At 37.1% G+C, this 26,811-nt stretch overlaps 1 protein-coding gene across 2 annotated transcripts in view; it reads left to right on the top strand.

Annotated features, from left to right (window-relative positions):
• Positions 1 to 1,240: 1,240 nt before the first annotated feature.
• The window catches only part of LOC124285391, a 32,454-nt gene continuing 6,883 nt past the window's right edge, over positions 1,241 to 26,811 (top strand). The window contains exons 1-5 of one of the 2 annotated variants that reach the window (XM_046721617.1): positions 1,241 to 1,267; positions 21,514 to 22,328; positions 23,674 to 23,818; positions 25,942 to 26,048; positions 26,219 to 26,360. In XM_046721617.1, the coding sequence (XP_046577573.1) occupies positions 21,666 to 22,328; positions 23,674 to 23,818; positions 25,942 to 26,048; positions 26,219 to 26,360 (1,057 nt within the window). In that variant the 5' untranslated portion in view covers positions 1,241 to 1,267; positions 21,514 to 21,665. Of the gene's footprint in view, positions 1,268 to 1,634; positions 2,029 to 21,513; positions 22,329 to 23,673; positions 23,819 to 25,941; positions 26,049 to 26,218; positions 26,361 to 26,811 lie in introns of those variants that run through there. The other variant, XM_046721616.1, reaches the window with a different exon arrangement.

A 26,811-nucleotide genomic window follows, 5' to 3' on the forward strand; every position in this document is an offset into this window, starting at 1 on the left:
TTAATGGCATCCCGCCTGCTTGACTGCAGCATCCGATATATCGGCTATCAGCATCCGACATACCAGAAGGGGGTGGTATCATCTATGTAGCGTGATGCAGACGGGCACGTTCACCCTGCCACCGCTGTATGTTAGGTGAACCACCTGCCCTTGAGTTGCAAGCGGCTGTTGTCGCAGGAGTGCTTGAAAAGGCGGAACAAATTCCATTTTGTGCATCATCTCATCTTGGTTGATGGAAATAAAATTATGATTATGTTATGAATACACGCAGAATGTGGACAAATGTTACATGTTATATTTGGGATTACACTTTCTCAGTAAAGTGCATATTCTAGTACTTTTCTTAGGGACTCAACCTAATGGAAAATGGAATCTGTACTAAACTAACACAGTGTTATACTACATATGACATTTGGTACATCATTATTTTATCCTTTTACCATTTTGTCGTTCTAATATTAAAATTCTATGAAATCATGGAATGTGTAATTATTCAATCCCCCGATATCACTTCTACAACATGTAATTATAGGGATAAATCTAAGAGGACCAACTAACCCACTCCACCCCAGGACATCTGGACCCACCCCACACCAACGAAGCCGGACCCCACCCACACCAACCCGTCCCCGAACCTCACAAACCCACATGGACCCACACCAACCAACCCAGACCCGAAACACACAGACACACCTGGACCACCCCATAACTACCCGGACCCGACCCACACCAACCCACCTGGACATATCCCACACCAACCCACCTGGACATATCCCACACCAACCAACCGGATCCTTCCCAAACTACACCAACCCGAACCCACCCCACTCCAACAAACCCGGACCCACCCCACACCAACCCCACCCCAACCCGAACCGACCCCACTGCAACACATCCGGACCCACCCCACAACAACCCACACTAACCTACTCCACCCCAACCCGTACCCGACCCACACCAACCCGGACTTCCCCACTCCAAACCGCGTTGGAATAGGACACTAAGAGTAATAAGCCTTGCGATTATATCGAACCTTTCAGATAAACCATTTGGAAAATATATTTCTTAAGAAATGGAAGTTGGTTATTGAACCTACAGATTCGAATCAGGCTATCTCGATGACACATAACCCGGGCCGCGTTTTATATACTGACTCTTCTAGCATAGTGCTATGAGATTGGTTTATATTTGAGACACTACGGTACACACTTAGCGTGCAGTTGACATTCAGCGCCCCACGAGTGTAAATAGGTCAGACACGCTCTCGGTATGTGATATATGTTCTCGGGATTTGTTCTTTCCCCCGGGCTTGATTTAAATAGGCACAGTTTCAATGTGATAAACATTATTGTCACGAAGATTCGCTGATTAGCAACACACGAGTCGCGCTAACCTCCACAGAGCTCGCCAACAAATTGTAGTTTACGTAACTTGAAATATATGAGTACACATATGTCCATGTAAACATCGTGTAGGTTCATTCCAGGGTTGGCTGTGTGAATAGTTGATATATATATATATATATATGTAACGAAAAGTGTGGATCTGTCACCAAATACATTTTCCTATGTTTCGATAGTGTGCATTTAATAGTCTGAATTGTGTTCAATATCGTCCACGCTTTTGACCTCTGACCACGCCGACCTTTTTTATCAAGGTGAAGGTCAGACATAAGCAACTTCCTGGTCACAATTCTAATCGTGACAATTGTATTAAACTTGACAATTCTGTTGTATGAAATCAATAATTACACATATATCGCACTAGAAGGATGGGAATGAAATGACTGGCGTAGAAATCCCGCGGGGTGCATCTTGACGCTAGTACTGAACATCGGCCGGAGTACGCCAGTGGGTTGTGCATGATTCACTTGTGTTCCACGACAGAATAGTGGGCCTCGGAACCAAATATATAGGTCATTCATGTAAGAACACCCGAGCGTCAACACCGGGTTGTACACCACTCCCAATACTTACAGGATTTTGTTATTTCTGTAAGTCAAATTCAGGAAATACGGATGAAAACAAGGTAAGAACGACTTTTCATTCATGACATGTTTATACCGTGCAAATGTCAGCTGCCTCATACGTTGGTATTCGAGGCCCTTATCAATTACTAATTATATTCTCCTTAACGTATGAAAACAAATAGTTTAACGACCTTAACTTACATGTTAATACTTGATGAGTTAATCTTTCATTTTGTTTGAGAAATTATTTTTATTAGGAAGAAACCCAGTGTTTACATAACATATATTTTAGGTTACATAAGTATTTACGGTGTGTTCATGTGGATGTGCAGTTACAGTTTCTTGGCAGGATGTATGAAGATTTTCTGCATTTTGTGTACAAATAAAAATATAGTATTTCGTGTATATTTGAATAGATGTAAACAAATCTATAGCAAACAGCAAATTTACGAGACGCGTTTTCATGTTATATAAGTAGTATGGTTAAATAAAGGAACTAAAAAACATTTATGTCGTGAGTCAGTTTTTGTAGGATGTACTCAGTTGGCCAGTATTGCAAAGAAAGTAAATGTAAGTCTTGTTTATGGTCTATACCTGTCACTGTTCATACATGCGTAGAGAAGATTTAGTGATTTTGTTCTAATGTTTTGTTGAACCTCAGCTTCAAAACCAGATATTTTTTAAGCATCTGGTAAGAATTTCAGTGGAATTATGTGAAAGACAAAACCTTTTCTTTTTCTGCAGTGTGAAGCATAATTATATTTAATTATAACAATTTATTTGTTCAATGCATTGAATGTCCTCCAGAATATCAAATGACTAGTCCTTAAAGGGCTACTATTTTTCATCTACTTGAGTTGAACTCATGACACATTAAAGGTGATTACATATGTTTCATTCCACACCTATGATCGGGATTTTGGGGAGTGTTGTTATCTAACACAAACGCATAGTAATATAACATAAAATACAGTGACTAAAACAGTTCAGTTTGCATGTACGATTTTTAAAATAAGATTTTAATCTATGATGGATTTTTATAACCAGTTGTATCACAATTTAGTTCAATAATAGTTCACAATTTGACATTATGACGGACAAAGAGTGTGCTTGTTTATTGCCGAACATGTCGAGAATAAACAACATAAATATTGTTCGTAATAAATTTAATATATTAAGTTGTATACGTGTCTGGTCTTAAACAAGTCCGCTTGTTTAATTTGTGTTTACTCGGTTATAGTTTTGCAAAACCAATTCTCAAACTGTAAATACGTTTTCGTACAGTGTGAATATACATGTATATCTTGATGGCCCTTACCTTTGATTATACAATATACTGAAATCGATACAAACTATTGCCAACGATACAACCATATCAAGTTCCGTTGTCCCATAGACACCAATCTGCAATGGTTTCAATACAAACTCCTGCACCTTTTTTACCCACAAATAATAGACGTTTTAAGATGCAGTACATTGATCATGACTTGTGCAGCTATTGTTTTGGTTTTTTAGAGATCCTAACATATCTTTTTTATGATTGTATCAAGGTTAGTCCTATTTGGTAAAAACTTGAAAACTGGCTTAACAATACTCTTGATGTACTCTAAAGAACAAATTCTGCTCAGATTCGGACGTAACAATAATGATCCAATCGACGTGAATCTTATCCTTTTCAAAAGTATCACCTGTAACCATAAAATATCTAAACAGAAGCCAACTTCTCAGTTTTTGCAACAGTAGTTAAAAAAATATTATGAACTGACAATACATTGTGCTATGATAAGTCTAAGAATCGACCACTTTTTCAAATTCTGGTCAATCTGCCACTTTCTGTTTTCTGAATGATGTTTTAACTTCTGCATGGTGTTTTCTAAATGAAATCTACAATGTGTATTTAACTGGAGTCCATGTACCAATGTAAAAATGAACCAAAAAATACAACGTACGTTCAATTATGTCGAAGAATGTGCGCATTTGTGGACGTACTGTTTACAATTATAAAGGAATAATAAAAGGACGATTTAGCAAGATAAACAAAATATATATATTCATTTTCTGTATTAAACCGTTCTTTATTAATGTTATAATCAACCCACTCTAAGTATTTGAAATATGATTTTTTCACTAGTTGGATTTGGCAATATACACGAATTTTACTTTCATTTATTGTACAGAACATGTTCTTGGATAATATACACTCTCTTACCAAAGTCGGAGCGTGTGCTTAAGTCTTGAGAAACATATTCAAAGTCCTTCGAAAACGTAAGATCGGACCAATTTCGCAAAATATTAAGTAAATGTAGCTTACAGATTGTATATGTTTTTAGTTTATGACATAGTTGTAATACATGTTTTTTGTTTTCTTTTATAAAAGTTCATGCCTGTCTGTTAATTGCGAAGCAATTTCACAAAGTACATAAAATAAAACAAGCCAATTTTTGGCATATGATAAACAAATTGGTTTGATTTATTATTCGTATATTTCCTCCAGATTTATTAAAAATAGAATAGCCACATAAGGAAATGAAAAAGAATGCTGTTAAAATAATCAAACTTTTATCAAGCAAGTTCTCCTTTTACATTTATATAACGTTCACTTATACATCAGCGCAGGGATCAAGAAGAGGCTTTAACCTCCTCAAATAGCGAACGCCAGTATGACTACTTGACACATGACATGGAATACTGACCAGCGCCCTCTTCTAATAAAAGAAACATTACACATACCCTGTGAGATTGGGCTGACATTCTTGATATGTTTAAACATTTGTGAAAATTGGAAAAAAGACTAACGTTCATTCATTATTGTTCGTGTCATCGATTTCTTAGACGACTTGTGCTACATGAGCTTTATACTCGAGAATGAACCTTAATTCTTTTGGCAAGAGCTTTGGTTGAGTATTGTTGAATAAATAAACTCAAGAAGAATGTGTGGATGTGCGTGTTGACAGAGATAAAGATTGTCTGTGCTAACAGTCGGTGCAGATGGGGCAAATACTGTGAATATAGAAGGCTATTTTTAGTTGCCGCTATTTCCTGTTGGCTGTCCGTGATTGTTGTTCCCCATCTTCAGCCCACCCCAAATTTTCATTCCGATATAAAATAATAGATAGTAATCGAAATTTAAAAAAATAATAAATAAATAAATAAAATTGGCGGAAAGCATATTCTATATATTCTTGCTGGTTGGATTGAGGTTAGAGATGAGAAACCAAAAAAACCCAACAACTACGGACGGCCTTACATGAAAATGTGCATATTTGAGGAGTCTTTATTCGATTCGATGTTATGTAAATCTCTTCTTACACAACATGCCTTGAGTAAAGGATTTCACCTGTTGACTTTTGAAGATTTAATACTTTCTTTGATGAGAACTTTACGTTCCAAGTGTGTTCATAATTAATACGTGGTGTATATTCATTGAAATTCATTCAAAAAATTGTTATCTTGTCATTGTACTTTTAATTCTTTTCCTTGCAAACAACATTGATGGTCGAAAACAATGTAAGATCGGAAACACGTGTGATATAAATGGTTTTCTAAGTATTGTATATTTGGCTGTCAGATATCTTAAAGGAGTACGATGTTTGAATTTGTAAACCAAATGATGAAAGAAAAGCTTTTAATTCGAAAATATCTTATTATTTAGATGGAGTATGAAGATGCTTCATTAAAACAAAACTTAATAATTTTTTTGTGCATGTTACGTTGCTGTATAAATACTTCGTGTTTGGTAGCATGGCATGTCATGAAAGGTCGAATTACTTAAACTGGTGGCTTCAATTTGAATATTATTTCAGAAATTACCATGACTTCCCGCTGACCAAAAGTTAAGTAAACAAGATACATAGATATCAGTGTGGCTCTATGCAAATCTTTGCATTACCAGGAAGTATTTCTTACGTTGTTTCCACTTAGTAATAAATATTTATCATTATGCAACACATTATGTATGTGCCCAAAAAAAGTTTTAACCATGCAGAAAAATTCTAAAACATCTATACAGACACAATTCGATAACCCTTTGAATGTTGTGTGGACTTCTATTCGTATGTACGTTTAGCAGATCGTATAGATCAGTTCTAAATAGTCTCACGGGTTGAGTCAGTGTAAACAAAATGTCTCCAAATAATAACTCGTAAATTCGATAACAGCAGCGCAGAACACAGCTGGTTGTAATTAAGTTGTATAATGTCCGGTTTGGCAACTGAAGCATGTCCATAGGGACGACGTGAGGGATATAAAAGGTACACCACACACAACAGGCGGATTTACAGGTGTTTTGTGTTGGTCGAGATTTGAACCTGGGACCCTTTGTCTGACAAACGAGTACAAGTTTCCACCTGGACAATTGCTGTACTATGCCGTAGTTTTATTGTATAACATCACTCATAAAAAGGTTTTTGGACCCATGGATGGATTTCTGAATTTGATTAACAGGTATCAACACTAATGTAACAACTTGGTGTTACTGTGTAGTTTTGTTTAATTCGATAGCCTACTTATTCATCTTGATGTATATACTTTATACATGTTGAACCGATTGTCACAATGTAAGTTATTGATATATATATATGATACAACAATATGAACTGCACAAACATATATAATGTAAAACTAGCAATAATGTACCAATAATACTATGTTAAGTTATTGTAATAAACACAAGACACAAAATATGAATTGCACAAACATCTATATTGTAAAACTAGCAATAATGTACCAATAATACCATGTTAAGTTATTGTAATATACACAAGACAAAAATATGAATTGCACAAACATCTGTATTGTAAAACTAGCAATAATGTACCATTAATACTATGTTAAGTTATTGTAATATACACAAGACAAAAATATGAATTGCACAAACATCTGTATTGTAAAACTAGCAATAATGTACCATTAATACTATGTTAAGTTATTGTAATATACACAAGACAAAAATATGAATTGCACAAACATCTATATTGTAAAACTAGCAATAATGTACCATTAATACTATGTTAAGTTATTGTAACATACACAATATCTTATTATTTAGATGGAGTATGAAGATGCTTCATTGAAAAAACTTAATATATTTTTTGTGCATGTTACGTTGCTGTATAAATACTTCGTTATTGTAATATTGTAGTTATTGTAATATACACAAGACACAAAATATGAATTGCACGAACATCTATAATGTAAAACTAACAATAATGTACTATTAATACTATGTTAAGTTATTGTAATATACACAGTATCAAATTATTTAGATGGAGTATGAAGACTGTAATTATTTAAGACAAAAAATATGAATTGCACAAACATCTATATTGTAAAACTAACAATAATGCACCATTAATACCATGTTAAGTTACTGTAATATTCACAAGACAAAAATATGAATTGCACAAACATCTATATTGTAAAACTAACAATAATGTACCATTAATACTATGTTAAGTTATTGTAAGATACACAAGACACCACATATGATTTGCACGAACATCTATAATGTAAAACTAACAATAATGTACCATTAATACTCAGGATATATCTACAGTCTCCAGTCATTAAACATAATGTATTATTAAATTAATGTTATCCTTCTTGTCATTCGCACAATCCAGATATCCATTTACTTCCTTTATAACTTGATATGTTTAAAAGAGACGCCGATTACAATTTCTAAAGATATCACATACAAACGTGTCCGCCTCACCCTGCAGCAGTTTTGATGAATAGAACACGTCATTTAATGATCAATTGCTCCATATCCCACGATTATAATATGATGAAACATAACTTTAATACATCTATCCACATGCTACGGTAATGTCTGTGTCCATGGGTCTGTCTCCAAACATGCCAATATCACAACACACTTGGTCACGGTAGACGTAAGTCAAACTTTCGGAATCGTTAATATTCTTTTCGTTTTTACATTTCAACAAAATCAGTAACAAAGACATCAAAATCAATAACAAAGATACCGTGTCTGTGGTCCAACTATCACTTCATGTCTGCTTTGTTGACGATCGATATTGCAGGATGAACCCCCATCCCCTTGAATTTCACTCTCCTGTGATTCTGTCGACGGAAAAATCACACTGATGCACTATATAGAAATTTTCCTACGATCAAATCACCCCACTCACAGGATCAAATCTAAAGCAGAATGTACCATATATTTATCTGAAAATATTACAACTAAAAAAAGTACAAAAAACCTCAGTAATTATGAACCGGGTGTTACAATTGTTTTGAGTGGTATGGATGTGAATGGGTTTTACACTCACATCCGAATGTTATTTTCATTATAGGAAATACATAGTCTTTTAAGTTTATATTTTCAAAAAACCGCGCAACTTGTCATAATCCCCAAGAGCAAAGGGAGACCACCAGGCACATTGTTTGGTCGTCTTCTGGAAGTCTGTGATCGACAATGAAACGTCGCTCTATGCAAGAAGCCGTAGTACCCTTCGTCAACAGCCACGTTTTCCAGTATATTTTGCATCATTAATATACCTTTCGGCAAATTCACATTAATCGCGTAAATATTTCGTTAAAATAATTACATTCACATTCTTTCAAATTATCTTAAAATTAACCCATTTCAAATATTTACACAAATACATAGACACATATAGATGTGCTAATCTCGATGTATGCAGTCATTATCACCGTGGATTGTAAATACCAACAGTGCAAAATACTCATTATCGTGTCCATTTACCGGATAACAATTTCGCTTGATAATGGCTGCAATATTACGAAGTAAAAATGTAAATATTTTGTTTTGAACAGTGGTATGGTCCTGTTGAAGAAGAAGTTTAGTCAGTATAAAGGCCACAGGCCGTAGATTAGTTTCATTTCAAACAACAAATACATGCCAGGCGACGGTTGTAAGAAAGCTGTAGAAACGAAGGCTATACAATTATAATAATGAGCAACTAATTATTAACATTTTGAGAACACTTAATTAATTCGTTGAATCTTGAGAATTGAGTATATACATAAGCATACATTTTGTTTCTACAGCATGTATGGAAAGTATTTCCGTCTCAAATCATAATATACTGATGGAAACAAATAAGGGAACACATGAAAGTACAAGTGTTCCTTTATTTATTTCCAGAATTTCACCAACAGTGCTATACATACCTTGTGAAGAAACCTGGAAAAGAATAAAGGAACACTTGTACTTTAATGTGTTCCCTTATTCGTTTGCATGAGTATATATAGGACATTTAGACATTTAGACTAGACAAGCTAGTTTCGTATTGTAACAAGTGGAAATTGAAAATAAATATTGATAAAAGTAAAGTTATTGTATTCATGAAGGCTGGTCGACTAAGACATTACGAAGAGTTCCATTTGAATGGACAGTTGCTTGAAATTGTTGCATCATATAAATACTTGGGTGTTCACTTCTCTTCCTCCGGATCATGGTTGACCAAGCATGGAAGGTTTTGAATATTTTCAAATCATCGGTTAAGAATTTTTATAATCTACCAATTAATGTTCTGCTCCATATATTTGATGTCAAGGTTTTGCTATTGTTACTATACGGAAGTGAAGTCTGGGGTTTCCACCCGTCGCCATCTGTAATGAATGTACACGATAGGCTCTGTAAACAGGTTTTGGGTCTTTCAAGATACACGCCAAATATTGCAGCGCGTGCTGAGATTGGTCGTTATTCATTGAAGGTAAATCAGTACATTAAGATTGTTAAATATTGGGTTCGCCTCCTGTCTCAAGTTGAGAATATAATCTTAAATAAGGTATATTAGTATCAGTATTGTCTTGCTGAAAAAGGTATAGATTGTTGGGCTTTTAAGGTGAAATCTCTTTTGTACAGTTATGGTTTTGGCAATGTGTATCCAGTCAAAGTGTTGGAAATATCTCTACTTTCATATAATTATTTAAGCAGTTGGATTTTTATCGTAGGCTCAAAGAAGGTGTAGCTTTTGAGTTCTATATCGATAGTGTTAGTGTAAAACAGTTTCGAATCTTCTTAAGTAGATTTCGTTGCTCAAACCCCAATTTGATGATGGAGTACGGTAGACATTTAGGTCTTAAAAGGGAGGATCGCCTGTGCCCGCTTTGTATCATACCCAACATAGAAAATGAATATCACTTTTGCCTGGAATGCCCTTTTTATGGGAAATTAAGAAATGATATCCTCCCTAGATATTATCACATATATCCATCTGAAGTGAAATTAGCTCAGTTGTTTACATCAAAGAATACTTATATTATAAATTGTCTTGCAAAATATCTATTTTTTGCCATGAAAAAACGAAATAAATTTCTTTCAGTCTTCGTACCCACAAATGTATAATTGTGCTGCTCTTATGATGTTGTACGGTGCTCTAATGATTGTATATTCTGTACACCTGATGTATAATGGGCCTGTGGCCCCTTTACTGAATAAAACTCTCTCTCTCTCTATAGGACATTTAGAAATAAAGTGAAATTCAACTTCAATGTTATTATAATGACAAATTGTACAAATTCTCAAATTTCTAAAAATATCCCCTCTTCCACCAATATTTTTCATTATCTGTACGTATATGTCTGTATTTTGATATACTTGCAATGAATATGGTTTATGGAGAAACTAGACTTTAAAGGTACATAACAATCTAAATTCGAGTGACAAATAATCTTAGAAAACCAAGTTTGGATACAGCAGTGAAACATTCTTTATTGACAAATCACTGATTAACAAGTCATTTCCCCCTCCACGTTGATGTTTAAAACGAAATAAACCTCACATGAGTAAAGTAGTGTTTATATGATATTTGTGGCTCATGTAATCCTAGATATTTGTGGCCCATGTAATCCCCCCACATTGAACTAATCTCTTTAAAATACTGTAACATTGTTTCGGGTAACTATCATTAGGCATTTAAGCAAGGTTATATAAATATCTGAACGTTTTGTAGAAGTTTCACAATAAACATTACAACGTCCACACTCGCCGAAAACGGAGAGTGGTCGATGACTTCCCAACTCGCACTACAAATTTTGTGTGAAATAGCTGAAGCTTCTTTGATATACAAATGTATTTTGGAATAAGGTCTTTGAATCTTCAGAATTTAGTATACGGATGAGAGTGTCTTTTGTTTTAAACTGCATATATGGAATTTCTTTGCGTCTCAAATCAAAATAAATAGGGTTTGCAAGCATGAAAAAGTGAAACCCATCGTCAATGACATAATAATGACAAAAGGTGCAAATTCTCTAATTTCTAACAACACCCTCTATTCTACCAATATTTTGTATTATCTGTATTTCACCTAATCCTAACCATGTTAACCCGCGCCTGAAATCCTTTTGATGTCTTTTAAATAAAATGTGTCCATGGGAAAAGTACATTTTAATGATGCTGAAAAATCCAAAGTCGAATGAACAATAATCTTAGAACGCCAGGTTTGGATATGGCAATATAAAATTCATTTTGAAAACTGATAAACAATTCATTATCCCCAACACCTTGATTTTCCCAAACAAACCAAAACCTATATACATGTTCTTCTTTTTAAAATCGAGGCCCATGTAATCCTACCGTGTTAATCTAATCTCTTCAACATTCTGTAAGATGCATGCATACACGTTTATACCAATATCTGAATATTTGGTAGAAGTATCACAATGAATATTGAAACGTCCACACTCATCGAAAACAGACGCGTTTGTCGATGAGATTCCAACTCCCAATACAGATTTACAAAATGATTGAAACTGCACAGTTGTTTCCCACTTTTGCCAACCCTACATTTCCGAGCAATGCAAAATGATTTAATTTTGTAAATGTGATACAGTTTACTATTTGTATATACATTGATTTACAAGTTAGAGGCAGTAATATTGTAATAGCTGCTGTTTCTGTTTGTAGTTTCTATATGCTTGTGTACAGACAAGAATATATTTTTATTTAACAAATCGTTTAGGTTATATAGGGCACCGAATGAAATAGTGTGTAGTGTTTTTTGCCCTCCAAATTTATTAATATTTGAAAACAGTGACTTCCTAATTGATCTCCAAGATGGTTAATAAACATGGGAAATAAAAGAGGACTTAATATACAACCTTGCGTAATACTAATGCCAGACATTTATACCACTGTAGTTTTAGAGTAGATATCACGATTAAGTTTAACATTACCATGGATACTGAGCTTTGATCGGGCATATCATAGAATGTCTGTGTTGATGGAATCCTTATTCTTTGTGAAGCTCTCAGAAAGATAATAGAATCTACAATTAGATTTTGATAAAATATATTTGAATCAGTTGCTGAAGTAAGACTAAACAGTATCAGCTGTTGAATATCCTTTACGAACATCTGCCTGGCGATTTGGGTTTATAATATACATCTACCATACCTTCAGTCTGTTGTAGAATGTATGAACACATTTCACCACAAATGTCCATCAAGTACACATCTCTGTAATTATCAACATCGTTCAGGTTTCCTATCTTGTGAATGGGAAATGATATGCTTCAGAAACACTTGCTAGCTATGGCATTACACTTTCTCAGTGAAGTACAGATTTTTGTACTTTTGTCTATTAAATAAACCACATACACTAGAAAACAACACATAATGACGAAATTATAGAGGCAGCAAAGGATCGCAAACGGTTCAAAGCTGCCAATCTAGATAATGTAGAAAACGACAATGCCATTGACTGTATTGATTCACTAGCCTATTATTGTATACAAGAGTTCGTTGATCTTGTATTCGTCTCTACTTTTATCCCTGAGTCATGGTTAACAGGAATAATATTACTGACGATAGGTGATCGATTTGCTCAAATTCACAAAATATTATAGAGTTGCTACTGTAAGTTACCTACATGTATTCTAATTGTCTGTGGCAACCTTTAGTGAAATTGCAAATGATGTGAAAATTGATTTTCATATCACCATAGTCTGTCAAACTGTAAAAAACCTGTTTGTGATTGATTTTTTCATATACAGTCATTGTGGGAGAAACATTCAGGTGTGGACATGTGACGAAAAATGCTCGAGAATGTCATAGAAATATATCTGAAGTTATCAAACAAACGAACCAAAATACAATTTGGGGAAAATTGTTTCAAATTTGAGAAATTATTTCACTTACTGGCACAAATATTTCGTACTTTAAGAATGATTAATTACAGTGTTACAGAAATATTTCACAATTTCGAATCCATTTACAATGATTACCCCCGAGCTGTGGAAATGTCTATGAAGGTCATTTCCACTGTCACACGTTCATTTCCAGTACTTAATGTGTAATCTGAAGTACGTGTATTTGTATTGATATCAAATCAAGTGAAAACAAAAGCAAAACAAAAGCAGAACGAAACAAAAACAGCTACAACAACTCCCCCGGGAAATCAATACAACCAACAACAATGCGTCAATGTAAACGTCAATGCCATAGAGTAACCAGTCTCGACTATCTGCCCAAAACGTGGGCGTTAAAGGTAAAACTAAAATAAGCTTAGAATTTGATTGGTGGCCTGGAAGGCTTGAAGGTAATGCAAAGGGTAGACATCCTCAGGAACATTCTCGAATAGTCATTACAAATATATAGACTGTTAGTCCACAGTTAGCCTATAACCGCACAGTTTTAATTGATTGAGTTGATTATGATGCCGGTAGTTAGTCAATAAACAGAAAAAATCAATAGTCCAAAACAATGCCTACTTTTCGGGATTAATAATAAATAATAACAATAATAGAATATTTTTAACGCGCCTCCTGCTCAAAGCCCACAGATATTAATCTGGTTATTATTACCCCCGATAACCCAAGCTGCGATCGAAGGGTAATAGTCACATGACTTATCCCACCGGGTACCCATTTTCTGCCGAGTGTACAGACTCACGTTTTCAACAAACTCACTTGTTTTTTGTTTTAACAAATTTTATTCAAAAATGAAATGGATTGAGCACAAGTTATCCAACTTAGGAACGCCCTCTCACAGAAGTTACAGATTTCATATTTACAATATGAAAACATTGACAACAGGGATTTGTTGAGTGAATTTAAAGATGATGTGTATAATATATACAAGAATAAAACTACAAAAGAACTCGATTGCCTAAGGTGAGACCACGTGTATCACATGTGCTTACACTCATATGTGATGTTTACCACACAAGGTCCTGGGCCGTATCAGTTATTATCTACTCGCCACTGGATGCTATATTGTCCTGATCCTGACTATGGAATATATGGATATTTTATGAAATCCATACCTCGAACAGGATCATGTCCACCCAGCCACATCTGACATATCAGCAAAAAAGCTGCTTTAGAATTTGTAGAAGAGCGAAATGTATAGAGTAATGGAATATTGGTGGGGCCGAGGTGGGTGTGGGTGTGGGTGTGGGTGTGGGTGTGGGTGTGGGTATTGGGGGTATGTGTGGTCGTGGGTGTGGGAGTAGGTGTGGGTAATGGGGTTTGGTGTTGGGGGTAGGTGTGGGTGTTGGGGTTGGATGTTGGGGATTGGTGGGGGTTCATAGTACGCTCTTTATTTGCTATAATATCAGCATTATATATGTGCAAAAAATTGCGTTGACGGCAGTTCCAGTTCCAGTATCCGGGTTGACAATAAATTGTGTATTGGAGTGATGACCCTTTCAAAACGAAAACTTTCGTCCTGTTTTGCATTAGTTGTAATAATTAACGTCCCTTTACAGCTAAAATTATGTGACTTAACTGTCAACTTACCACTCACTATCTTACAAATGTTTCCGTATGAAGACGGCTGTTTCGCTATATTCCCAGAAAATGTGTTCTCCACGACACACACTTAAAATATGATGTGCTTGTATCTGTGGGAATTGTTATATTCGGTCATGTTTTCGTCATCCAATTTTCATGTTTGACATCACAATAAAATGTGCGGGATACGGTAAGTCAGGAAAAAGTGTCATTCTTCAGCCTAACTTAGTTTAGTGCACGTAGAACACATTTTTATCTATGCTATTCTAGGTTTGAATGTGAAGGTAAGACTCTGTCAGCTGTAACAGCTGCAAAAAGTAAAAATAAGTTTATCTGGCATAATTGAACCCCTAATATCACTGTCATTTTGAAGTGAGATGAAGATAACTGAAATGTAACTGTTTAGACCCAAACCAATACATCCCGGAGGGTATTTCAAAGGCTAAAAATGCCCTTCTCAAAACGTACGTGTTTTAATTCCTCTTACGAATACACAATGCGTTTGAGAAAATGATCAGATATGACACCTGTAATATTTTGTATTACTCTTTCCCAGCAAATATTTTTGTACTTTTGGTGGTTGAGCCCCATCCAAAACCAGGACTCTTCGCCAGTCTCAATAATAGGGAAAAACCTCCAAACTAACCCAAATTAACAAGAAACAAAATCCGAAAAGGCTAGGGTATGTACGTACGTTAGTGTCAGAGTCTTCAGATACGGCATGTGTTAATGTGCTACTGACTTTTTCCACGTTATTTCTTTTGAAATTCAATGTCACCGAATAATGATAGTCTGAGAGAAGATTCGTAAACATGTTGAACGTGGACAGAGCAACATACGTGTAATTGTAGCTGTCGCAATGCCATGAGTATATTGGAGGGACGCTGATCAATGTGATGGTACAGGCTCATATGTATACCTCACCCTTGTGTCTACTGTAGCGGGCTGAAGTGGAGAAGAAATCCGATACAACCTACTCCGTCTTCTGTAATCAGTTTAAACAATGTATGGAGGAAGTACCATAGATTACTCGCATGTAAATATCTGTTTTTTTATTTGCAAATATCTCTTGAAGTTGGACAATAATAGTCTACATCACTCATTTTGACCATACTTGTGTATTTGATGATGTCGTAAAATCATTATTTTTAATACGAATGGTTGTGCAAGTTGTGTGTAAGTAAGTTTGTTGCTAGTAAATACTCCCAGTGAGACCAGGGCAATATAGAAGTCGGAATGTCATGGTGTAGGTAGTTTACGAGCGCTTCGAATAACTGTTGTCGAAGCCCGTCGACAGTATCACTGTTGTTATCAATGCTATTGTTACTATTCACACTTTTGTTGAGGCAAGTATAACGCGGTTGCTGTTTCAATGACAATTAGTAAAAGGATAAATACTATATTATCAAAGTGTTAATGTACATGTAAAATACTTTCATAGGTTGCATTTTTGAGAATTTTAAATTTGGGCGTGCGTCAAGGATGTATTTTGTGATTTTAAGTCCATATGTGTTCTCTCTGTTTAAGGACGAGCAAGGTGTCTGGACACAGTAACATTTGTGTAGATGCTATTTCATTCAAATAATCAAATAATCGATTAAGCGATTACATTGGGATACTTTCTTGATATCAGCGTGATATTTGGCATGCGCATTTGATAAATTATTGGAGGCATTTTCAGGCATGATGAAATGGTTTGACGTGGTCAATGAATTACATTGTATGTAATGTGCACGTGGCAGGGCAGCTTGAAAGGAATGCATGGTCGGTTGGGTTGCAGAAACACATACTTCAAAGGATTAGCCGATAATACGTTGATTGATCAATCATTGTTATCCTGCTAAAGTGTTCATATATGTAGGCTTGCTAAAGTAGATCGAATACATCCATATATAAAAACCTATATATAAATAGGAGCGACAAAATCATTTCAGCCCCCATAATAAAACCCGATTATACAATTTCAGGTATATTATGAGCATGTGTTTGTTTGTCTAACTCCTCACTAAGAAATATTATAACTGCATGACGACGATCTGTACATGTAAAACTGTAACTAATCTTGAGTCTTGACCAAATGTATGCTTGAAGTCAAAATGGGGAACAAAACTGAACCCTGGCTCGTTTCTGAGATTTGTAAAAATGGAAGCATATAAACATGGCTTCCCTGAAATATCTTCTGTGAATATACCGAAAGTCCTTCCTTCATAGTATTAAGACTTATGGCTAGTTTTTGAGACAGTCTTTTGGTGGAATATGTCTGGATCCAGCTATCTATCTCTCTTTGTACGTTGTATACGATAGTACGCTGAATGCTCAACGTTGTCTACCTGAAAGGACTTTTTAAAAGAACCGTGGATATGAAAACTCATTAATGTCACGTGTACTATCTATTTGACCAAGGAGACATGACACCGACGTGACCACCTGAAACAATGTTACGTGATCGGTTGACAGGAGACGATGGGTTATAAGCGGTATCGCGGGATATATATTATTATATATTAGATCATATTCAAAGACACGTGTCGTCGAACACATTTCTTCCTTTGTGTGGATTTTGACGTTATTTTCCTCGAACAAGTAACTGCATGTTGTTATATGTTTTTGGTTGTAATTACAATATACGTATTTTGTTTTCATTCATTTGCTGTAGCAAATTTTGTAGATGGTTGGAAAAGGTGCGTTTCCGACTTTTCTTAAGAGAACACGCAGAGTAGTCTTTATATCTGTGTATAAAAAAATGTCTATCAGAACAGAAAATATAATATATGGTAAATCATTATGTCTCAGAACAATTTATCACAGATTTCAGTCTTCATGTTTGTTATCACATGTCGTTTACCTGGATTCTTTGAAGGGATACCCTCTAGTTTTGTACTATACATAATACTGATGTTCACTGATAGCTTCACGCGAAAAGTCTCAAAAACTTGTCAGTTTGGCTTTAACTGTTTATTCTATATCCTTTGTTTTAATGTACAGCTTCTCGTTCTTCGATCCTCCCATATGTGTCGCAGCGAGAATAGCGCTGAAAACCAGTTGTAAGCTTAGTAAGCAAATTTTGTCCCGCGAAGTAAATGTCAATCCATATTTTAATAATGAAAGTCTTGTTTGGTTGTTTATCTGCTACCAGGAGCTGCTCCCAGATATTTCTTCTCAGAGAATTACAAACTGAAAAAATATGTGGATCCTTCTTACTCAAAAAGTCAAAACTATTTGATACAAAAGTAAGTGTTCTCCAGTATGAATCTTGTATGTCCGCGAGTATGTCTGGTTAAGACGCGAGTGCTATTGACTTAGTCCATCTTTATACAAGTAAACTGTTCTATAAGAGTTGTCAAGCATTGGTTTAATGCTTTGGGATTTTATATTGTGGATTACCATCAATATTATATGATGTTTGTGTATGGAAAACAAGGTAAAACAGAGTGGAAGTTGTGGTTTTGTCCGGAATAATCGATACATAATCTTAAACTATATATTTTTCTTTACGTACATTGACTTTCATCTTCCTTCAATCCTGACACTTCTAGCCACTAGGCGATGAAATTAAACTTTAAAAAAGTTTCGAATTGTTTTACTGATAAACTAGATGGGCATACCAGTTTATAAAATACGTGAAACATTAAGGGGTCACAAAGACTGCAACATTTTCCAATCAATTAATTTAATCTTTGTTGATCATAGGAGGATACGCCCTAACATTATCAATTGCGCTTACGGTTGACGCAAATGAGGTCGCGAACCAGGCAAGAATTCTGGGACATCATCCGGGTTCGCACGGGGAAAAACAATAACAATAGCAAAAACCAGCCCCGGGGAATTGTTCCAGATCAGTGCGGCTTTAAACACTTCAGTGTCACTAGCTGTAAGAGATACGTTTAGTCAAACGTGATTTGCATTCTTATTCCATTTCCTATATGTGAGACTTACCTAAGATATAAGCCTCGTACCTTTACAGGAGAATACTTTTCAGATGTATGCGACGTGTTGTATGAGTGAGTGAGTGAGTGAGTTGGGTTTGACGCCGCCTTTAGCAATATTCCAGCAACATCACGGCGGGGAACACCAGAAATTGGCTTCACACATTGTACCCATGTGGGGAATGGAGCCACTGCGCTAACCCCGTGCTTATGAACCCTGACACCACATAATACATGATAAGTCCCGAAATGCCGAAATGTTCAAATTATTTGAATCAACTACAGTCAGACCCCGTTGTGTCGAAGCTGAAGGGTCCTGCGTAAATACTTCGAGTTATCCGAGCTTTGACACAACCGTAACCTAGCTTGAACTAATTTGTGTCATGCTAACAAACCTATCTCTGCACATTTAACTATATTTTACATCTTAGTCCACATTTACATTTTTTTTTTACAAATATTCTAATTCAACTGTTGTTGATGGTATTATAAAGGTGGATCTTATTGTTAAGTTTGGTTTCAGTTAAAAGTAAACTATTAGGCTTTCACTGTGATCAGTAGGTGTGTATACGTAGTTCATGACATTATATTGTGTTTCCATACATCTACACCTTCATATATTCTAAGGGGCGGTGGGGTAGTCTAGTGGTTAAAGCGTTGGGTCGTCACGCCGAAGACCCGGGTTCGAATCCCCACATGGGTACAATGAGTGAAGCCCATTTCTGGTGTCCCCCCGCCGTGATATTGCTGGAATATTGCTAAAAGCGGCGTAAAACCAAACTCAGTCAGTCAGTCATATATTCTAATGAATAAGTGATACACGTTTACTTTAATTAGTGTGCTTTGATGAAGTAAAATAATGCATCTTTAATGTGCATAGCCTTAATATAATATAGTACTGTATTCTTTTTCAACATTATTTGATTGTCTTCGGGCAATGCGATGTCAGGATGGATTGTTTTACCGTTTCTCTTAATTATCATATTATACGGAATACAATTGTCTATCTTGTCTCATGCTCACATTAAATGCGAACATACCCTTTCACACGAGAAGGTTTGTGAAGATGCCCATTCACAAAAGGTAGTTATTTGAGGAACACCTTCTCACATAGGAAATATGCAAATAAAAGCAACAAAACGGTTTCCACTGCCACATTGCTAAAACAGAGTCGATTGTACCATTCCGACTGTTACGTGAGCAACTGTCATCAATCTGTGTTCACCAAAATAGTGATGATAAACTATGTTCGCGAAATATTAAGGGTATCCCGCCTCATTGGTGGCAACCATCACAGACACTAAGGCATTACACTTGTTAACCTGAAAAAACCTACACGGGAGCTGACGGTACAAGCCAACATAGGGAAGCTAGGGGCATCATTCTTGTCACTGAGTCAAATCCTCACCACGAAGACCAGAAAACCGATGCCCGTGAATGCCCATTCGTATGGGTAGATTTGTCAGCTGTTTGGGAAACAGAGTTCTTTTAGAAGGTTTACTCTTCCAAAATCGGTTAATCGTTACGATAGCGGGTTTGAGACCGAGCTTTTCATCTTCCTACACGAGTAATAAGAATGGAATGCCGGAACGTTGTTGAACTACAGAACTTTCTCCTTTTTTTTAAAACAAAGGATAGCTGTGTCGGCAACTTTCATACAAATTAGCGAGCCACACCGCCTGTTGTTTTCCCGCAAAAAGTCGCTTTTTACTTGTGATGAATTGTTCGATACGTAGGTAGAGGTGTCAAATTGGTGTTACGAGGTATACCTTTAGAAAATGACAATGGATGCTGACTGACTGACTGAGTTTAGTTTTACGCCGCTTTTAGCAATATTCCAGCAATATCACGGTGGGGGACACCAGAAATGGGCTTAACACATTGTGCCCATGTGGGGAATCGAACCCGGGTCTTCGGCGTGACGAGCCAACGCTTTAACCACTAGACTACCCCACCGCCCCACAATCGATGCTCATCCTTTCGGGTAGATATGAAAACTGTTTGGAAAGCTGCCTTTTGTTTTGTTTTGTAAAAGAAACTCTCTTCTAAAGTCAATTAATAGTTACGAGAGTGAGATTGAGATTTTCGTTTTCCTAAAGAAGAGTTGAAAGCCTGGATTGTTGGAACGTTTTTGAACTACCTAGCAATCTCCCTTTTCAGTGATCAAGAAAGGATACTTCTGTTGGCCCTCGGTAAACGAATTAGCGAGCCATTGCCTGTTCTTCCACAAAATGTCTCCTTTAACTTGTGATGAATTGTTGGAAACGCAGGTAGAAGAGTCAGATTGCTAGTACGAGGGATACCTTTGACAACGGTTTCAATTTCAATCAGCATGAAGTAAAATATCACATGTACCCCCTACAACCGAATTTCCGCTACCATATTTATTCTACCTTCTACACTTCGTGTACCGTGAAGACTGTAATAACAAACACACTGACCTCATATCATATAGGTATACCACACAAAGAGAATACATGTAGTTATTATATACTTGGGTTAAATAAGTGTGATTGCTTCTTAAACTTGAAAGGTCAATTTCTATTGTCGGTGCAAAAATACGAATGAAACGCGGTTATTTGTCATTTCTGTCATACCTATAAATCAAATACATATTTCATGTCTCGTGTACAATAATTCACATTATGACATTGTGTGGACGAGATGGCATAAGCTTCCCATATTAACATGGCTGTGTGTTTGACCGCCTTTCCCACACGCACTATAATTCCTTTCCTTGCTGTTGACGAGTACAATCACTTGATACAATGGACCATATACGTGTTTTGTAAATTTTATTATACTCAATAAAACTCGTCCCTTTTAAAGCCAGCGTGTCATCTTTATGGTTCGAGTTAGTCTACCCGAGTGTGACGAATGTGTGTCTATGTTTCAGATCCGGCTGACAGTCGACGTCTTCAGTATCTCTAAGGATGAGAACAGAGGGATATACAATGACCATTCAGTCAATGGTTGCCTCTTCGTTTGCTGTCATGGTCAGATGACCCACAAAGCCAGTGCAAACGTCTTCGACCATTGCTATTAAGCATGCCAATGCAGTGGCCAGCGGATGAGGAGATTTCTGGATGTGGATCCCCTAGTTCGTTATGTCTTGATGGGTCTCTAGCAGTCGATTCACCTGGGTGTAGCCCCAGTGAGAGGTTGGACTCACCCAGGCAGGTTTTCACACCTCCTATAGATGACCCTGGCTGTATGCAATCCATGGTAACTGATACTGAAGGAGGGTCATATGACAAGGATTATGCACATGTAACAACACATGCTTCATCTGGTCGCCTACGGTTGGACAAAGAAAAGTTGTCCATTGATTCCTTCAATGGTAATGCTCCGTCATGGAACATCAAAGAATCCAGGGACAGGGGCAAGAACTCGCGTCTTCTCGCTGGAACTTCAAGGACAGTCAATGCAAGACATAAAGGTGTAGAAATAGAAAGAAAAGATCTAGTGCCTTCTGTACAGCCAAATACAAGCAAGTGTACAGATAACACTTTTCAACCAATGCAGGTGACCAATGCCAACCACTGTAACTCAGTGTTTGCCAATTTTACCAGCAAAGGTAACCTCTCCCCCGATGGTATGAAACCAGGCGTGTTTTCGGTGCCACGGACGTCCTCTGGTGGCCCGTGCCAAGTATGTGGTGAAAAAGCCAGTGGAAATTTCTTTGGTGCGTTAGTCTGTCTCCCGTGCAAGGTAAATATAGCTTTTACATGTCAGTTTCAGTTTTAAACGATACTCGTTAGGCTATCTGTATAACTAAACACCCTCGCTCTGGGTTACACAAAATCATTACCAAAGTTTCATATTCTTTTCTCCTGGTCGAGATCACAACCAATAAATCTTCTGTTGCATGTGGAATGTGTCTAGGAATACTTTCTTTCATCAAACGTGAACTTTGAATAGGATTCCAGATCGTGGACCAAATCAGCTTTGAAACGAAAATGTGGCGTCCTCCACCGGTTTTCATTTTCGGTTGAACATTTCACTTCCTGTATAAAATACATGTAGATTTAGTCGTATGTGAGATTAGCATGTATGTTATTGACAAAATATTGCCATGATTTGTAACCAATCGGAGGTGCATATCCTGCAGCTCACAGTGGCACACCGGGCCACAGGCCCTCGTGTCCTTGCGAAGATTAACGATTAAAAAATATTTTTTTGAGATGACCCCCGTCACAGTACAATACATTATGTTGTACTGTGAAGCATTTCGAGTCGGGGGTCATCTCAAATGTTATATGTTTTTTAAACATCTTTAATCCTCGCAAAGACACGAGGGCCTGTGCACCGGGCCGAATCTGATAATACACGGATTAGGGCATGGGCTTACTCAGAGCAACCTATTTGTATGTTGATCGAGTGATATGTTGGCGTGACAACTATCTGTATGTTACTCTAGTACCAGGTAAGCGTGACACCTGTCTGCATGTTACTCTTGTAGCAGGTAAGCGTGACACCTGTCTGCATGTTACTCTAGTAGCAGGAAAGCGTGACTCCTGTCTGCAGGTTACTCTTGTAGCAGGTAAGCGTGACACCTGTCTGCATGTTACTCTAGTAGCAGGTAAGCGTGACACCTGTCTGCATGTTACTCTAGTAGCAGGTAAGCGTGACACCTGTCTGCATGTTACTCTACTAGCAGGTAAGCGTGACATCTATCTGCATGTTAATTACTCTTGTAGCAGGTAAGCGTGACACCTGTCTGCATGTTACTCTTGTAGCAGGTAAGCGTGACACCTGTCTGCATGTTACTCTAGTAGCAGGTATGCGTGACACCTGTCTGCATGTTAATTACTCTTGTAGCAGGTAAGCGTGACACCTGTCTGCAGGTAACTCTTGTAGCAGGTAAGCGTGACACCTATCTGCATGCTACTCGAGTCACATGTTGGCGTGACACCTATCTGTATGTTACTCGAGTCACATGTTGGCGTGACACCTATCTGTATGTTACTCTAGTGGCAGGTTAGCGCGATATCTTTCTGTACCTTACTCGAGGACACGTCGGCGGTTTGTTTTTAGTACTTTCCCCTCATTGTAGAGTTTCTTCATACGCTGCACGAAGGACGGCGAGCCTGTATTCGTGTCACAGTGTGACGGTCGTTGTGACGTATCCAAGCAAGGACGCAACAGGTGCCAGAACTGCCGCTACAAGAAATGTCTGGCAGCGGGGATGTCACGTAAAGGTGAGACGTTACAGGCAGGCAGCCGTCTTTCAAGTCCACATGTCAAATACACGATGAAACATTCCAACGCTCGCCAGTACAATATACAAGGAAACACGTGACGTGTATATCGCTTTATGTCAGCATAACTTTGCACATGGACCTGTAACAATATTTCATTTGACAGAATGGGTTTCGAGTTTTGAACATTGTTATGAACAGTGCGCTGAATTGTACAAGAACACTACGGGGGAGAAATTTGTTTTCCGTCACAACATGTCACGCTGGTTGGTCGTGTTTGTTATTCTTCTTGGAAATCTGTTGGCATTGGACTTCTTAAGTTTACAAAGAACACATGAGATAATGAAGAGAATACCTCATACTTCCATATGTTATTACTTTTGTTTTTCAAATATGTTTTCAAAGACTGAACGATTGCGATACCGTTTTGCTAGATTATGTTGTCATATTATTTCACGGAATCAAGATCATCAATGATTGTTTATTTTGTGCTTTCCCGAATATCTTGTGTCATCACTATTAATGATTTATCAACATGCTCATGTTATTGTAATCGAAAAAGTCGACTCTGTATTTATTTACAAATATTGGGAATGTTTTGTATCTACGTAATAATGAGTAAGATCACCTGTCTTCTGAAACAAGGATTATGATGTTGAAGTTGTGTGAAAACCCTTTTTTGCGATTTCTATTAGGACCATTTTGTTTGCCAAACAATACTGTAAAAAGATACTTTTGAAAAAAGATCTCTGTTGGCATTAGTACTGATATTGGTATGTTTCCATATGTGTCGTTTGTCATACATTTCTTGTATTGTTGGATTTTGGGTGTCATAGCGTATTTTAATTTAAACATTCTGAAAACCGTTTTTTATGGGTTTTTTCATGAATCACACATTTGGAGTATATGTCCTGATGTAAAAAGCTTATTGTTTAAATGGCCGACACAGCACGCACTTTGAAAAGTAATATAACCATCTGAATGTAAGCCAAGGTAAATTATCATATTTTAAATCTGACAATAGAGCGGAATTGCTTATTCTTTTCTCGAAGATTTTTTTTATCTATTTACATGTATATAGTTTTCACAATTCAAACGCCTTTTGCGCCTAAACTCTTGGAAGATAACCAGGACTTTATCATTTCCTGGCGTTGTTTTCAGTGTGCGAAATAGTTTCCAAATTTTGTTAGCCAGCCAGGCTAGCTATGCCTGGAAGTTACTAGCCCACAAAATAATTCACTAGCCCGAAATTTGAATGTAGGAACTAAGCAACAGATTACAAACTAGCTGATGAAGCCAGAGAGTAGACAAAGGACAGGCGTGGAAGCCAATGATGTACAAATAATAATGAGATGTTTATACAGTAGAGTTTATACAGTATACTTCATTCCATCCGTTTATGATGCACTCATCCACCAAGCCCAGTCTACTGTATAAACTCTACTGTATAAACATCTCTTTATTATTTGTACATCAATGGAACCGCCTCCGTGGTGTAGTAATTAGAGCGTCCGCCCGTAGAGCGGAAGGTTATGGGCTCGATCCCCGACCGCGTCATACCAAAAGACGTTAAAATATGGTACTTGTTGGTCCCTGCCTGGCGCTTGGCATTAATGGGTACTACAAGGACTGGTCGGCTCGGAGTCAGTATAATGTGTCTGAGTGGGGTATTCATGCTTCACTGCGGCATGGTATCTCAGTGGGCTAGCACTATAAAACCAGCTTAAGTCTGGGCTAGTACAAGTAGCCGCAGATACACATACACACGCATGCACGTCGTCATATGAGCGAAATATTCTCAAGCACGACGTAAAACCCAATTTCACCTCACCTCACCTTGTACATCATTGGCTTCCACGCCTGTCCTTTGTCTACACTCTGGCTTCATCAGCTCACTGCCTAGCCAATTATGTTAATTATGTTGTTTTCTTTGTTACATTGTTACATTCAGTATCTATATATACATCCCCCTTCTTCATGTTCCATTCCTGCTTGACAACGGTACAAGAATCTGTATCGAAACGTCACACTCACGAATACAACATAGTTGTTATCTATAAAGCTTGTTCTCTATTATCATGCAGTTGTTGTCGTTTTCAATGTTTAGTCCATTTACCAAACAGAAAAGCCAGAAGCGGTGGAACCAGGCGAGGGCCAGCTGCTCTGCCGGGTGTGTGGGGACATTGCAAACGGGATTCATTTTGGCGTCTACACTTGCGAGGGATGCAAGGTTGGTTTAGTAATCTTACCACAAGCATAGATCGTTGGAGACCAATTCTAACCCAGCTTTTACGGTTGTTTTCAATATACGTGTAAATATCACAACTAACAAAACAACAGTTATGTCAGTTTAATAAAGTGGTCACTCTATCACACGCGATTACTGTATTCTCTTTGTAGAAATTCTTCCGGCGTGGCCTTCTGGAGTACCAGTCTTATGTATGTAAAGGAGCCATGTTGTGCGTGTTGAACCCTCGTAACAGAAACAACTGTCGGTACTGTCGTTACCAGAAGTGCCTCAACGTCGGCATGTCGAGAGGCGGTGAGTTCATGTCAACAGAGAAACCAACTTAAAATTTAACATGTGTACTTTACTAAGAAAGTGTAATCCCAAATATAACATATGTTACATTTGACCACTTCTAAATGGCATTGTGTATTCAAAACTTAAAATTGTTTCATTTGTGGCAAGGGACGGTAGGGTAGCCTTGTGGTGCCCCCCGCCGTGATATTGCTGGAATATTGCTGAAAGCGGCGTAAAACCTTTCTCACTTTTCATTTGCGGCAGGTTGCAAAATTCAATATGGCGGCCGGTGACCATGCTGGTTTAGTTTGGACGATGTTTAAGTTGTTTACGCTAGGCGCATACCAACTAGTGAGATTATGTTCGACCTACTTCACGTGTAGGGTCAGCTGAAAATGTAAGTTCAGTGGGCAGAGACACGGTAGATTTATAAGTCTCAGACGCTGCAATGTGTAAAACTGCATCCGAT

Source organism: Haliotis rubra, unplaced genomic scaffold, assembly GCF_003918875.1.
Source record: "Haliotis rubra isolate DU_JTF1 unplaced genomic scaffold, ASM391887v1 Scf36, whole genome shotgun sequence".
NCBI classification, from domain to species: domain Eukaryota; kingdom Metazoa; phylum Mollusca; class Gastropoda; order Lepetellida; family Haliotidae; genus Haliotis; species Haliotis rubra.